We start from the raw sequence: 17053 nt of genomic DNA, 5'->3' as shown, positions 1-17053 counted from the left end.
AAGCAAAACCTCATGTCTCTGACAAACTGCAGCTGGTCTTCTAACTGTCTCCCTCTCTCTTGCTCTCTCTCACACACACACGCACACACAAACACACACACACAAACACACACACCAAACAGAATCCAGTTCTCCTTTTGAATTCCGAGAACAGAAGTGTTGTCTCCTGAAAAGATAAACAGTCAGACTAGAGCTAACCAGAAATCTTTGAAATTTCCTCCAAACAAATTTTTTTTTTACATTAACAATTCTCCCCTGTTTTTCAACTGGATCTCAGGCCTTGTCAACACATAGAAGTTGGACTGATTTAACTTAAATCAGCTTTTAAACTGATTGAGTTAAACTAATGCAAAACCATGTATAGACACTCTGATTTCAGTTTGGTTTAAACATAGTCCTAATTGATAATATGTAAATGAGGTTTATAATGATTTAAAAGTCTCCACATAGTCATTTGAAGTGGTTTAACTAAATCAATTTTAAATAAAACTTTGGTGCAAACTTGTGTACCAACTAACCCTAAGTAAGGCCTGGTCAGTACTTGACAGCTGTACCTGTAGAACTATGTTAGTTAGGAGAATGATTTTTTTTTTTTTACTAATATAGTTACACCAGTATAATCCAGTATAATTTGGATGCAATTACACTAGTATAAAGGTGTCTTATACCAGAATAGCTTATTCTCATGCTTGGATAAGTTATACTGGTATAACAGCATCCACACCAGGGGGTTGTTCCACTTTAACTATCCAGTAGATTTAAATCAGTACTTTTATATGCAGACACACCCTCAGACTATTTATTCCCTGAAAGCAGTGACCTGTGGTTACCTTGTATCACAACTGCATTGATGTCTTCACTCAGTCACTAGAAAACCCTGCATTCAAGTAGATCTATAAAAGCGATCCAATATGTGAAGACCTCATGCTGTTTTTTCTTGCACATACTGGATTTAAAAATAACAGATTTTCCTTCTTGTCTAGTCAATGTGATCTGCTAATTGCTCCAGTTCTTTTTGGGCTGACTGAACAGGAAAGAGGAGGCTGGGAAGGGCCAGTGAGGTCTTTGCAAATATAGAGAGTTGGGCAGCACACACAAGTCAGTGGGGAAAGACTTCTTTGGAGCGAGAACCTTCACAACCATCGTGGCATGCATGCATTGACCCACCAGTGGCCAATGGGGCTCCAAACAGGAGACAGTACACCCATCAACATAACTCTGTGGAGAACCAGGCCCTTAAATTGAAGCCAGGAGCCAAATCTTCAGCTGGTGTAAGTCAGTGTAGCCCCAATTAATTCATATTTATACCAGTTAAAGACCTGGCCTGAGGTGTCCAATTCATTGTCATCTTGTACCTTGAGTAATATTTTGCACCAGGCAAAGTGCCAACATTCTCATTTGGTAGTGTGTTACACCCATTTTGCACTTACTTTGCACTGATGTAAGTGACCACACAAGGTAATGAAGAATTCGGCCCCTGGTGTCTTATTTGTCTGTTAATCACCATGCATATTTACCATCGAGCCAGATGAATAATAGTTTTTAAAAATGTTTAACTCAGAGCTAAGATCCCACGAGAAGAAAATCTAAAGGAGAAAGGAATTCAGGAGAGCTGGCAGTGTCTCAGGGAAACATATTGAATGCACAACTGACAATTTTTCTTATGCAAAAGAAAGATATGAAGAAAAGTAAGAGGCAAATATGGCTACATCAGGAGTTCCTTAATTACCTGAAAATCAAAAAGGAATTCTACAAAAAGAGGGAATAAATCATCGCCTTGAGCGACATAAGTTACACAGCCATACACACTATGTTGGTGGGAAAGCATCTCCCGCCGACATAGCTTCTGCTGCTCGCGGGGTGGTTTTTTTATGACGACGGGAGAGAATGTCTTCACCAGACATGTTGCAGCAGTGCAACTGTATCAGTATAGGTTTCAGAGGGGTAGCCGTGTTAGTCTGCATCAGCAAAAACAAGGAGTCCTTGTGGCACCTTAGAGACTAACAAATTTATTTGGGCATAAGCTTTCGTGGGCTAAAACCCACTTTAGATGCATGGAGTGAAAAACAGAGTAAGCAGTATATATATGAAAAGATAGGAGCTGCCTTACCAAGTTGGGGATCAGTGCTAAGGAGGCCAATTCAATTAAGGTGGAAGTAGCCTATTCTAAATAGTTGATTACTTTTGTAGTGCTAACAAGGCCAAGGCAATCAAGGTGGACATTGCCCATTTCCAACTATTGAAAAGACGGCGTGAGTATCAGCAGAGGGAAAATTACTTTTTGTAGTGACCCATCCACTCCCAGTCTTTATTCAGGCCTAATTTGATGGTGTCCAGTTTGCAAATTAATTCCAGTTCTGCAGTTTCTCATTGAAGTCTGTTTTTAAAGTTTTTTTCTTGAAGAATTGCCACTTTTAAGTCTGTTATTGAATGTCCAGGGATATTGAAGTGATCTCCTACTGATTTTTGAATGTTACAATTCTTGATATCTGATTTGTGTCCATTTATTCTTTTGCGTAGAGACTGTCCTGTTTGGACAATGTACATGGCTGCACCACTGCAGTGCTGTAGGTATAGATATGGCCTTTCTTCTCAAAGTTAGGAAGGCCTCCTGGGGATTCAGTCTCCAGTGTCTCTCCAAGGCACAGGAGCCAGGTTAATTCTCTGTCTCTTGAGTTCAGGCTCCGCCCCTGCTAGGTTGCTTGATAGCTTTGTTTACAGCTAATATGTAAATTAACATAACCACATTCCACCATTCAGGACAGACTTGTTTATCAGCTCTAACTAGGCTAGGCTATCTTCTTGAACCTGGTCTAGCAACATTATACAGAGGGAATTCACAACTTCATACATAAGATTAACACGTGCATCCTACAATATTATTGACCAGTGTACTATTAGTTTTTAAATGATACCTTACAAGGTGTATTTTGGACAAATATCATTGCAGTAGTGTGTATGATGTGACTAAAGTGATGCTTGGGATTACAATAGGGTGACCAGATTTTATCGAGACTGTCCCGATATTTGCTTGTTTGTCCCACGTCCCGGCCAATGTTAGGTCTGGACACTGGACAAACAAGCACAGGCTCTGGAGCCTGGAAGGGCTCGCGCCCACCCCCCGCCATGACTCCGCCCCCTCCTTTCCCCATGGGATCTCTCCCCAAATCCCTGCCCCCTCACTGCCCCATTGGCTCTCTCCCCAAATCCCTCCCTCTTGCCAAGCATGCCATACCCAGGAGATGCAGGATAGCAGGGGCCGGGGTGAGTGTGAGTCTGGCCTGGCCCCGAGCAGGCAAGACTCGGGCACGGAACCTGGAGGGAGAGTAAGGGGCGGCCCACGGGCCAGGCGGCGGCTGTTCTCCCCACCTGGGCAGCGGGACTCGGGAGCAGTCGCTGCTGCAGCTCCCACTGCCGTGGGGGGAGGAAGTGGCCAAGCATGTGGCACTCGGCGGCTGCAACTTTGGCACCCAGGCCCGAACTCCCAGAGCCCGGGCCTGCTGTAGGGACCCAGCAGCGTTCATGCTGCGCCCAGCCCCTGGCCAGTCGCATCTGGACTGGCTGCCCAGCTGGTGCAATCCCGCGGCGGAGGCATGGGCAGCCCAGCCCCGTTCGTTCCCCTGCAGGACCCGAGCGGGATGAGGGGGCTAGGGCCTGTTGCCCCCAGTCCGGGGCCGCCCGTGGGATTGCACTGGCTTGGCAGCCAGGCCAGATGCGACTGGCCAGGGGCTGGGCGCGTGCAGTGTGCGCGCTGGGTCCCCGCAGCAGGCCGGGACTCGGGGGGTTCGTGGGCACCAGAGCCGCAGCCGCCAAGCTTGGCCAGCGGCCGCTTCCTCCCTTTGCGGCAGTGGGAGCTGCAGCAGCGACTGCTTCCGAGTCCCACTGCCCAGGTGGGGAGAACAGCTGCCTCCTGGCCCCACGGGCCGCCCCCTACTCTCCCTCCAGATACCGCGCCTGAGCCCTGCCTGCTCAGGGCCAGGCCGGACTCACATTCACCCCAGCCCCGCGCTCCCCCGAGTCTCCCGGGCCTCCCTCCAGCGCTTGCGGAGGGGGGAGGAATCAGGGTTGGGGGATTTTTTTTTTTTTGCTCTGCTGCCATTTTTTTCCTCTCTGCCCCTGCTCCGCTCCTCCCCCACCACCCCGTGTCCCGATATTTGACCTGGGTGATCTGGTCACCCTAGATTACAATAATGCAGCTGCAAAATAGGCTAACATCATTCTGCGGTGTATTAACAGGAATGTTGTATGTAAGACACGGAAGGTAACTGTCCCGTTCTACTCGGCATTGATGATGCCTCAGCTGGAATATTGGGTTCAGTTCTGGGTGCTACACTTTAAGAAAGATGTGGACAGATTCAAGAGAGAAGAGAGGAGAGCAACAAAAATGATAAAAGGTTTAGAAAACCTGACCTATGAGGAAAAGGTACAAAAACCTGAGCATGTTTAGTCTTGAGAAAAGAAGACTGAGGGCGGACATGATAATGGTCTTCTTCCAATATGTTAAGGGCTGTTATAAAGAGGGTGGTGATCAATTGTTCTCCATGTCCACTGATGGTAGGACAAGAATTAGTGGGCTTACTCTGCAGCAAAGTAGATTTAGATTAGAGATTAGGGAAAACTTTCTAACTATAAATTCTAGAATAGGCTCTCAAAGGAGATTGTGGAATTCCCACCTGTGGAGATTCTTAAGAACAGGTTGGACAAACACCTGCCAGGGATGGTCTCAGTTTACTTGATCCTGCCTCAGTGCAGGACACTGAACTAAGGACCTCCTGAGGTCCCTTCCAGCCCTATATTTATGATTCTATGATAAGGGACGTAAGGATTACATTTTAATCAGTGATATGAAAAATCAGCTGCTGATGATTTATATAATGTGTAAATATTTAATCACATGCTCACTTAGTGTAAATCGGTGAACGTCCCTTGGCTTCAACAGAGCTTTGCTGATTTTATATGAGCTGAGACATGGCCCATTATTTTAACATAGGGACTGCTACATTACTTAAAGTAGCTCCTCTGATCAACATCATGAAGTCCAAATATTCTCCCATGTTATTATTTCTATTACAGTAGCATCTAGAAGACACAGCCAAGACCAATGACCCATGGAGTTAAAGACTGTATAGTCCTTGCCCCAAAGTGCATACAGTTTAAATAGATATGAAGTGACTTGCCCAAGGTCATGCAGCAGGTCATTGGTAGAGCCTGGAACAGAACCCAGATCTCCTGGTGCTCATGTTGGTGCTATCCAGTAGATCATGCTGCCATACTACTTGCATATAGTTCAATATACAGCAGGCGTAGGCAACCTATGGCACAGGTGCCGAAGGCAGCACGCGAGCTGATTTTCAGTGGCACTTACACTGCCTGGGTCCTGGCCACTGGTTTGAGGGGGCTCTGCATTTTAATTTAATTTTAAATGAAGCTTCTTAAACAGTTTAAAAACCTTATTTACTTTACATACAACAATAGTTTAGTTAGATATTATAGACTTACAGAAAGAGACCTTCTAAAAACGTTAAAATGTATTACTGGCACACAAAACCTTAAATTAGAGTGAATAAATGAAGACTCGGCACACCACTTCTGAAAGGTTGCTGACCCCTGATATACAGCATAAGCGACTCACACACATGTGGTTGCTGGCACATTGCGCAGAAGGGGAAGACAATAACAGACCATCTAAGAATAACAAAATACTGTACATCTCAAAATGCAGAGGGGAACCCTAGCCAAGTATGCTTTTTCCTTCAGTAGAATTTTCTTTCTCTCATGTGTGTGTTAATCTGAAGCAGAGTTTTGTTTGTCTAGGAAAGTGAATTATCCTGGAAGCTGTCTTCTAAAAAGAAAAACCCTCTAGATCACAAAAATATTATAATTTTTTTAAAAAGAGTAAATGCAAGAAAGAGATGCAGTAAGACAGGGAAATAACAGAAGGAAATACTCATGATTAGGGGGTACAACTGAACCCTACATTTACATGTATCTTTGGGGCAGGCTCTCTCTTTTTGTTCTGTGTTTGTACGGTACCTAGCACAATGGGGTCTTGGTCCATGACTTGGGATCCTAGATGCAACAATAATACAAACAAATAACAATAAACGATGTATTTAAAAAAAGACAAGAGACTGATTTTCATTTACATTAAGGCTCCTTTGCATAAGTCTGGCAAAAGCTACTCACCTTAAAGCCCCTTTACACTGTCACAATGGTGTAAAGAGGCCTTGGTGCAAATAGACTCATAGACTTTAAGGTCAGAAGGGACCATCATGATCATCTAGTCTGACCTCCGGCACACTGCAGGCCACAGAACTTCAGGTCCCCACTCCGACTCCTGTAATAGACCCATAACCTCTGGCTGAGTTACTGAAGTCCTCAAATCATGATTCAAGACTTTGAGTTACAGAGAATCTCCCACATATACTAGTTTAAACCTGGAAATGACCCATGCCCCATGCTGCAGAGGAAGCCAAAATAAAACCAGGGTCTCTGCCAAGCTGACCCTGGGGGGAATTCCATCCCGACCCAAAATATGGCAATTAGACAGATTCTGAGCATGTGAGCAAGACCCAGCAGCCAGACACTTAGGAAAGAATTCTCTGTATTAACTCACAGCCCTCTCCATCTAGTGTCCTATCACCATGTCATGGCATAACTCCTCACTCTGAATCTTAGAGTCCAAAAAAATGGGGTATCAACACGAATTCCTCTAAGCTTAATTATCAGCTTAGATCTGATAGCTGCCACCACCCAAAAGTATAGTGTTTTGGGGCACTCTGGTGCCCCCAAAAACCTTCCCTGGGGACCCCAAGACCCAAATTCCTTGAGTCTCACAACAAAGGGGAATAAACCATTTCCCTTCCCCCTCCTTTCTTCCTCCCAGATCTTTTCCACCCTGGGTACACCAGGAGATCACCGTGATTCAAACTCCTTGAATCACAACACAGAGAAATCAGGTTTTTTCTCCCCCTTCTCCCCCCACCCCAGGCTTTTCCTCCCTGGGTTATCCTGTCCAGTGTAACAAAGCATAGATATCTGTTAAACTTGGCTTTAAGCTTCAAAGACTAATAATTTATTATTCTGTGTTATGCTTCAGTACTTTTTTTGGTAACAGTAGATCATTTTTAATGTTAGTAGCTTGATTTTTTTGTAATATAAAGACGCACATAAATAGAAAAAAGAAAAATGGTAGCTAAGTACTTTGATGGTTGGGAATATTACAGAGTCTTTCAGCTTATAGACACTAGAGAGAAAACCTCCCCCCCAGCACAAATGCAAATTAAAATACTTCCAGCAAACTACACATTTGCAAATAAAGAAAACAATCAATCCTGATACTTACTAAAATTAGAACAGAAGAGATTTTTTCAGAAAGATTGGAGGAATCTGCTTACATGTCTGGTCCCTCTCAGAACCCAGAGAGAACACAGACAAAGAACAAAGAACACACACCCAAGCTTCCCTCCACCCAGATTTGAAAGTATCTTGTCTCCTGATTGGTCCTCTGGTCAGGTGTTCCAGGTTCACTGTTTGTTAACCCATTACAGGTAAATGAATATTAACCCTTAACTCTCTGTTTATGACACACCAGCCATTGGAAATATTTGCTGCTAGCAGTCACAGACTGGCTACATGCCATTGTAGGCAGTCCCATCATCCCATCCCATCTATAAATTTATCAAGCCCAGTCCTGAAGCCAGTTAGGTTTTTTGCTTCCACAGCCCCTCTTGGAGGGCTGTTACAGAACTTCATTCCTCTGATGGTTAGAAATCTTCACCTAATTTCAAGCCTAAACTTGATGGCCAGTTTATATCCATTTGTTCTTGCATCTACACTGGCACCTAACTTAAATAACTTCTCTCTCTCCCCAGTATTTATCCCTCTGAGGTAGTTATAGAGAGCAACCATATCTCCCCTCAGCCTTCTCTTGGTTAGGTTAATCAAGTCAAATTCTTTGAGTCTCCTCTCATAAGATGGGTTTTCCATTGCTTGGATCATCCTAGTAGCCCTTCTCTCTGCCTGTTCCAGTTTGAATTCATCTTTCTTAAACATGAGAGAAAAGAATTGCACACAGTATTCCAGATGAGGTCTCCCCAGTGCCTTGTATAATGATACTAACACTTCCCTGTCTGTATTGGAAATACTGCACCTGATGCATCCTAAGACTGCATTAGCCTTTATCATGGACACATCACATTGACAGCTCATAGTAATCCTGTGATCAACCAATATACTCAGGTCTTTCTCCTCCTCTGTCACTTCCAACTAATATGTCCCCAATTTATTACAAAAATTCTTGTTGTTAGTCTCTACATGCATGACCTTGCACTTTGCACTATTAAATTTCATCCCATTTCTATTACTCCAGTTGACAAGGTTGTCCAGATTTTCTTGTTTGATAATCCGGTCCTCCTCCATATTGGCAATACCTCCCAACTTTGTGTTAGCTGCAAATTTTATTCACACACACCTACTTCTTGTGTCAAAGTCAGTAATAAAAATGTTAAATAACATTGGTCCCAAGACTGATCTCTGAGCAACTCCGCTAGTAACCTCCCCCCAGCCTAACAGTTCACTTTTCAGTATGATTGGCTGTAGAATCAAGCCCACAAATATTCATAGATTAAACAGCCCTAAACAGTTTTCATGGAGTTTATGTTATCTACCACACCACACTCCAATAGTCAAGTGTACAATGGGAATAGATACAGACTAACTTGTGTTTCCAGGTTCCAACAGAAGCCACCCCTTGCTGGTCACAACTTCTTTGCACACAAACTTCAACCTAGAGGGAGGGTCAGATGAAAGGTTATTAGCAGCTGAGTCTGCCCTAGGAAGTGAAGACTCTCCCTTCCCTTTGAACTTTATTTTCAGCAGAGTGAGTTTGCAAAGCTGCAATCAGAATGAAAATGCTACCTTTGTATCGGTCCTTAACCAAAGCCCATTGCAGTCAATGAGAGTCTTACCACTGAATTCAATGAGCTTTGAATAAGGCCCAGAAAGTGGTCAAACGGTACAATAGGGCAAGGTTCAAGATATCAAGAAACTGCATCTGTAAACAATTGCTTCTTGGAACCGGTAGTTGTAGAGTATAAGAGAGGAGGCTACTCTCGACTTTGCCTCAGTATCTCACATAAATTGGTTCACAAAATAATAACAGTTAAGCCATTAAGTACAAGTTACCATAATATACTATCCAAAAAAAACACCACATTAAAATGGAGTTAAGGTTAAGAATGCATATCAGTAATCTGGGTAAAATACATTATAGCACTGTTGTAATTATTCCAGATCCAAGAGTTAGAAACTCATGAAATTTAGGGTTTAGGATTCAACTTAAAAGAAATCCAAAAATGTTAAGGTATGGAAGTGCATAGTTCAGGCACCCAAACAACCTTATTTCTGTCCACCACTAATGCCTAGGGGTAGGGTGGGGCAGGGAGTTGGAGGAAAAAAAATGAATATATCTTTAAGAGTTAGTTTAGTCTAATCTGGGCCCACAACCACTAACATGCCATAATGAAAACTGTATGGTTTTTGTATGGTGTCACTAAAGAACAGAGTTGGTTTCCACTGAAGAAGAAAATTTAGTTCTGAAGAATAATGGGGAAAAACATCATTAAATTCTAAAAAATAATTATTCAAATGTAGTTTATGTTCATGCATAAGATTTCAGTGAGTTTTAACTACATAGGAAGCCTTCAGTCTACGTCATTCGGTTACTGAGATCATTAGAGGTCAACAACAACAAAAACAAAACAAAAGTAAAAAGTCAACACAGGATGCAAAAATGTTAAACATTCCCATCAATTTTAATTCCAAAACTAATAAATAAATCTACTCATAAATTCCCACACAACAATGATAATTTGATACTCACAGTGTTGCTGTAATTTTGAGTAGGATACATTGTATTTTTCATAATTACCAGAGGTTGAATCCATGCTTTCAGTTCAAAACTCAAATCAACCTTAATTCTGAAGGAGATCAGAGAGCCAGCACACATCTCTCTCTGCTGCTTTCAGCCTTCAACCCTCTCTGGCCTGAAGAAGTTTGTGGGTGATCCACCACCTGCCTTCTGCTGTCATCAGGCTGATCTGGCTCCTGTGGTTAACTAGAGAACTTTAACTGCTCCCCTCCCTGAAGCTCTCAGCCCAGCTCTGCTCTTTCTCTGAGCTCTCTACTTCTTCAGACCCCTCGACTCTGGACTCTGGGTTCTGCATTCCCTTTTGGCGGTCCCTCATTTATAACTCCCTCAGGACCCCCCAGATGCCTCATTACACCAAACTACGGCACACCTGGACTGGAACAGGCGCACTGGGCCCATTTAAGGAGTCAACTACCCTGTTGCACTTGTTTTTAAAGGATTCCATTGCTACAGGCCAGAGTGCCTATCTGTGCTTTAAAGGCTCCCCATGCCACTGCTGCTTTGGCTCCACCGTGCACTGAGGCAGTACTGCTGGGGGATCTCTGGCAGGAGCATTGAGAAAGCCCTTAAAGCACAGAGACATTGGGACTCAAGCACTGGGCTCTTCCTCCACATCACATGGCACCAGTCTCACTAACAGCCCTCTAAACCAATAAGTCAACTGCACATTTAGGGGTAGATTTACCAGCAGTTTAGGTGTTTTGTGTCGTTTAGTGATGCAAAGCCTCCATAAACTCAGCTTAATTGGACAACCCGTTCCACTGCTTTGGTGAATCTGCCCTCAAAAGCTGAAACAATTAATTTTATTTTAGGTGGATTCCAGGTATTTTCACATCATTTGAAATATCTCATGATGGCATTCTCTCTGGGGGTCTTGTTCAGTGTTCTTAGATTTATAGTATGTGTCAGCAGCCTCCATACCAACATGGTCACAAAAAGAATGCTTAACCCTAAATAAAAAAGGAGATAGGAGGTGAAGAAGTAAATCAGTACGGCTAAATGGAAAGGTTGAAGAGGCTTTTTCTGTTTTGAGACAGAGGTGTCTTTCAGATCAAAAATCCAGCCCTACCGAAGCCAATACAAAGAAATATAAACTATGACAAGAAATATGTAAGAAGGAAAGTAGGAAGGCTAAGAGGGATTTTGAAGAACAAGCAGCAATACAAACAAATAATAAGAAATTCTGCAAGTATGGCGGAAGCATGGACGTTGCAAAAGAATCAGGCAAGGCTGCTAGACTACCAAGTTCAGGACTATGCTGAGAGTCTAAATGATGTCTTTGCATTGTCCACCACAGTAGATGCTAGGAAGAGCAACACTTTTTTTTTAAGTAATAAGGCTGAAGTACTGTCAGGGATCGAGTTGTCAAAAGAAGAGGTGCTGAAACAAACTGATAACTAAAAAGAGCAACAAGACATCCATGAGCTCTGAAGGAGCTTAACAATGAAGTGGTTGAGATGCTAACAGAAATAAACAACAGCACTAAAATCAGCTAATTTACAAGAGGGATGGAGGGTAGCAGAGATTGTGCCTATTTTTTTAAAGAAGATGGCAGGTGCGATCTTAGAATCACAGACCAATAAGTCATGCTTCAGTACCAAGTAATTTGGTTGGCAATATATCTCCATATTCAACTAACTTGGTGTACCTGCTGCTGCAAATATACAGCCCTTCTCAAACTCTGAATCTTCAGAAACACTTCTGTTCCACTTCCATAACAAACTGAAATGAGATCCAAATGATTCCTTCCTTTGAAAGACAAGCTCCAGGCATGATGTTTTCAGCACATCGTAGGATACCCGGTACCTACTATGTAACAACATTGGCCTTTAGCATCATTTAAAAATGGACAATGATGCTTTTACTCTCATAATATTCTCAGTGGAATAAAGAAAGCCGCTATCAGTAAACTACTGTCATTTGACTTTCTTAGCCATCTTGGGAAGTTACTGTGGATGTTTTGTGCTGTGTTCTCCTGCAAAGGTCAAAAAGGTAAAAGCTAGATTTCCATAACAGCAGGGCTGGATGATGTTCTCTCCTCATTGTCATATCTCCAGCAAATTGTGCTGTGTTTTCTGAAGTAACTCTAAAATGGATGGTATTTTCTGAAGCACAAGCAAAATGCTAAAAAGGATAGGATCAGATGGAATGTGATGTTGGAACCACAGATCACTCTTGTGCAACAACACACAGGGCAGAGTGTGTCTTTGTCATCTCAACCCATACTACCTCTGTTACAGATGAACCATATAACAAGATTTGTGAGGATATACCCTGCCGCTCAATAGTAGAAGCCCATGTGCTCTAGGTCAGGGGTTCAATCCCTAATTATGGAACCCATCTAGAGGTACTGTTAGAAATGATGATTCAAACTGCCGTGAACCTCTGATGTTTAGGACAAGCTTCCCGGCTAAAGGGTATATGTAACTCAATGGCCAAGTGTGTCTTTGCCCTACCTCACTCCCCTCTTTCCCCCATAATAGCTGGACCACATAAAGAAGTTTATAAATCTGAATCTGCCTTCAATTAACATAGCTAGTCTTTTAGCTCAGGCTTTGTAGACTCATGCTTTTGGATCTGGAGGTCCCAGAGACAGTCCCTACAGCCCACCAGTCTAGGGGGGTCATTACACTTGTTTTTGTATACAATATTTATGAATCTAGTTGTACTGAAGCAGCCTAACAACGCACATGGCCAAAGCTCCAGTAACTGCAGCCAACAGAAAGAAGAAGTAATCACTCCATAACACACTCCTTAGCTTGTTTTATTGAGTTTATGAAATGGTATGTCTACTTCAAAATCAAGAAAATAGCTGGAACCGTAGGTCATAAACGCAGGAATGACATCACTAGTAACCTCGTGCTCCTTTCTGTACGTGAATCAGAGGGAAACTAGACTCCTCTGTTTTCTGTCTTATCTGCCTCTTCAAAAGAGATACATCATCTTTTATGCCCTGGCTGAAGGCACACAACTTTATAAGAACCAGAACTCAAGGAAATGAATGTTTTTAGGCTGACAGGGTTTTTATACGATTTCTTTTTCAATTAAATATTTTTATTGTACAGAGGAAAACGAAGAGCACTATAGAATTCACAATGAAGTAAGGAAAAAGATAACCAAGTTCATCAGACTTTACACCAATGTTTGACATTTGTACATTCCTTTCGTACTGTAAGAACACTTGGAGAAAAAGCACCAGAGAAACATCAAACAAGCCATAGGAAACAAGAGAAAGATGACATTGTAGACAAAGCAGGTCAGACATAAGAAATATCACGAAGAGTAAAAAAGTTGTCCACATGCAATCATGACATTAGTCTAGAACTGTTTTCAGCACTGCTACACTAGGTCCACCAATAAAGTGTCCTATATATATTGCCACTCCACAGTTAGGTCAACCAACCAACTCTAAAAATAAAGACATCAGGACAGCTCCTCAGCTGGTGTAAATCAGCATAGCTCAAATGACACTAATTACTGAGGATCTGGCCCCAATTGTCATCAAATTTGAAGAGCTCTTCCCTTCTTTTGCTTGTACTCTTCCCAGAGCTACCATGTCACTCAACTCCAGTTCTATATGCTGGGAGATGTAGGTCATTTCTGGTGTTGTACGATTTGATGTTTCACTGCCAACAAGGCCCATCAGAACCAATGTTCCCATGAATCATTAAGAGTAAGCTTTTGGTTAGTAGGTACCAATATAAACAATTTGGCAGGATCAAAAGAAGTCCCTGATACTAAGTGCACCTTTTATTTTATTTTTTTAACAGCTTCAGTAGATATGACAGAGAGTTAAGGAATCCTCCAGATTTCCAATACCTGTATGTTTCTTTAATGCCTACCTGGACTGTAAAGGTCCAAGTCATGTGAAAAATAATCTGCTGGTGAATTAGTTAAAGAGGAGAGCTCAGTTCATGCTTTTTCTGTATCATGCTCTATTTTGTTCCACTGTTCCTGGGATCCTTGAATCCTGACTCAATTTATGTTGAAGGGTTCTCCATACTTTTTCCAGTGGAAGGTCAATAGGTATATATTCATGCAATGGGTCTGGTATGCTGTCCATTTTTTAAAAAAAATTTTAATTAGTTAGTTGATTCCAGAGCTACTACTGCACTGAGGCCAAACGGATTGGCTCATAAATGTGTGGTGTTGCCAATTTTTGTGGTTAATTTGTAGGTGCTGCCAAAACTGCAGCCAAATTATTGCGGCAATGACTTAAAAGTATCCGTAGTGGATTGGATGCGACAAGGCTAACATCACCCTTTTCTATCAATTGCTTCTGCACCATCGGTTTGCCTGCATTTAATGAGGCTGGATTACCCCACAGTACTGAATGGTTATATAGCAATGGCTTAACCTTTTTCTTTGTTGCTACATTAGAATAAGCTTGAGCAGGAAGACATGGGTAGGTGGTATAGGAGTTCATGTTCTAATGCGGGTGAATTATGTGCTCTATCTAGGTATCTTGAGAAGGCTTCTCTCAAGAGAAAGGCACTGTAATACATTCTAATAATGGGGAACTAGAATCCCTCCTTTCTGGCAAAAAGGTGCAGTGTTTGTTTTTTTTCTATTGCTATTGAACCCTTTCCCATCCCCTGCTCCCTTCTTTTAAAAAGAAAATGGGCCCAGATTCTCAGCTAGTGTAAATCAACAAATTTCCATTGACAACAAAGGAGTTACACCAATTTACGCAGCTGAGAATCTCGCCCATAGGTTTTGTTTTGTATTTCTAAACGAACAGGATATGCTGGTCACCAGCTGTCATAGTATCTTTCCCCAATCGGAACCTTAGAGGACACCAGCATATTAAATTTAAAGAGTTTGTGGCACTAACCAAGCTACTAACACTTCCAGCGGCACCCAGCCTCATTCAGTGCACAATAGACAAGATACACATTCACAATATGGCTTAGTAACTTAAGCATCTGCAGCACAGCATCCCTTCCCTCCTAATATCAGTTACTGGGGTCACTACAGGAGTAACTGGATGGAATTCTATGGCCTGTGTTATACTGGTGGTCAGGCAAGATGATCTTATGGCTCCTTCTAAACTTAAAAATCTGTGAACTTACAAATGTTGGCAAAAGTGCTAAAGTATCATGGCAAATTAAGAATCAGATGCAGGACTAGAGCCCAGTTCTATTAACTCCGTAGCCAGTCTGCAACCCATTATGATCAAACTATTGAGCCTCACTGTTCCTTAGTTACTGCCACTTACCTAACGCATTCTCATGTGCTGCCCTCAATGCACTTTATAGAGGTGGCAACACGTTATTATCCCCTTTTTACACATGGCCTAACTAAATAGAGGGTTTTGAACCAACAGGTACAAAAGGTGCTGTGGCCTAATGACTAGGACTTGGGTCTCCCACCTCCTCAGAGATTAAGGTTTTGTGCCTAGCTGCGCTCCAGGCCTTCTGAAGTAACTGTTAGTATGTCCAGCTGCTTCATTGAACTGGGTCTGGTTTTCAAAACATGGCAATTTCTATACTATTTTTACAATTCTGGCCCGTGAAAACTGCCTCTTGTGTGAGCCAGTGTCCAAATGTGCCTAATGTTGCAAACTGTGTGGTGTAATATGATTTTGTTGGCAGCTAGAGGAACGTAAAATGTTAGACACTTGCAAAAGTTTCAAAAAGGAACAACTGAATAAATCTTTTAATCTCTAGTAGTACGTACTTCATTACATCAGCATTTTTCAGGGAATGGTCTAATTGTTAATGAGAGTTAGCTCCAAGAATTTTGAAAGCATAAGAATTTACAAATCAATCAAAATCAAGAGGCTCGTGGTTGCAACTTTACAGCAAGGCTATCATTTTTCCATAATAAAACAACACCTACTGGAATCAGGACTACAACCATGGCTCTTGCTGCTCCACAACACGTCCCTCCCTACTACCTGAGAAAGCTTAAAAGGGAGATCGCTTTCTAGCAAGATCACTGACAGCTCCTAGCTAGAGAAATCTCCTCACACATACATGTACTGCCCTATCCTGCTCCCATTGAAGTTATCAGCAAATAAAAGAAAAAGCCTCTCATTGACATCCATGAGAATAGGAACAGGCCCGAACTACTATTTATTGTAGTTCACTGGAAGCTGGATTGGACCCTAACATGACCCACAACAAAAACTGTTAATAATTTGCTTAGCTACATCATATTTTCTTCAACTATGGCCAGTACACAAGTAATAAAGGAGATTTAACTATGTGGAAAGTTTGAAGGGGTAATAATCATTTGTTTTTCGAGCTAGAGGAACACAAAGAAACATGATGCAAATGTCAAATTTTCAAATCACAGTCATTTTTAATGACCTGTGACTCAAAACGCATTGACACATTTTCTTCAGACTTTGCAGAACCATGGTCACTTGCCTTCAGTGTATATCTAGCAAATGCCGAACCAAACCAAATTTTTCCAAGCTCAGGTTAGCGGGAACTTCAGTATGAAAGAAAGTTGCAATGTGAGCTATGGAAAAGTTACTGCTTCTCCGTAATATGCTCAGTGCTTCAGACTACATGACTATAAAAGATGAGAGGCAGGGGTTATCATGTCTTAAACATAACCATCGCCCGCTCTCCTGCAGCCATACCAACTTTGTGCCAGGAGCCTGTTAACCCTTACAAGCTAAGCAACAGATCAAATCTGGTTGATTGGGTTTTTGGAGAAGGCTGAGGGAATGCTTCCAAAAGCGACAAAGGTGAGGAAAAAAGTTGCAATAAAGGGCTGTCTTGCTCTCCTCCTGTCGAACTCATCACTGTAATGCTACTGGGATTTCCTTATATTATTAAGGGTGTGCCAGGGCAAGTAGATTATTGGATAGGCATCTTTTTTAGTTATTATATAAATCAAAATAAATAAGAAAACAAACAAACACCATCAGTACCTGAATGGGTGGCCACTCGAGAAGTGGTGTTGGTGATTCAGTAGTGGATGCTGTTTCCTAAGAGTCAGTGATGAGCCAAAGCCCCTGGAATGTGGGTTAGAAATCACAGAGGTTAGATGCCATACTGAGGTCCTCCTGACTACAAGCTACAACTGCTTGCTGTGTGGGCTAGCAATTGCTTCAGATGCCTCATCCTTGCCAAGTGTAAGGCTCCCAGACGTGACATGGTTGCTATC

The 17053-nt window shown here is 42.2% G+C and overlaps 1 protein-coding gene across 1 annotated transcript in view; it reads right to left on the bottom strand.

Annotated features, from left to right (window-relative positions):
• The window catches only part of MRPL23 (mitochondrial ribosomal protein L23), a 79829-nt gene that overhangs the window by 29600 nt on the left and 33176 nt on the right, over window positions 1–17053 (bottom strand). Inside the window, exon 5 of the mRNA XM_075065095.1 lies at window positions 8721–8788. Coding sequence (XP_074921196.1) covers window positions 8721–8788 — 68 coding nt within the window. The remainder of the gene's footprint in view (window positions 1–8720; window positions 8789–17053) is intronic.

This window comes from Chelonoidis abingdonii, chromosome 4 (assembly GCF_003597395.2).
Source record: "Chelonoidis abingdonii isolate Lonesome George chromosome 4, CheloAbing_2.0, whole genome shotgun sequence".
Classification (NCBI taxonomy): Eukaryota; Metazoa; Chordata; order Testudines; family Testudinidae; genus Chelonoidis; species Chelonoidis abingdonii.
This window is presented reverse-complemented; position numbering and strand designations above follow the sequence as displayed.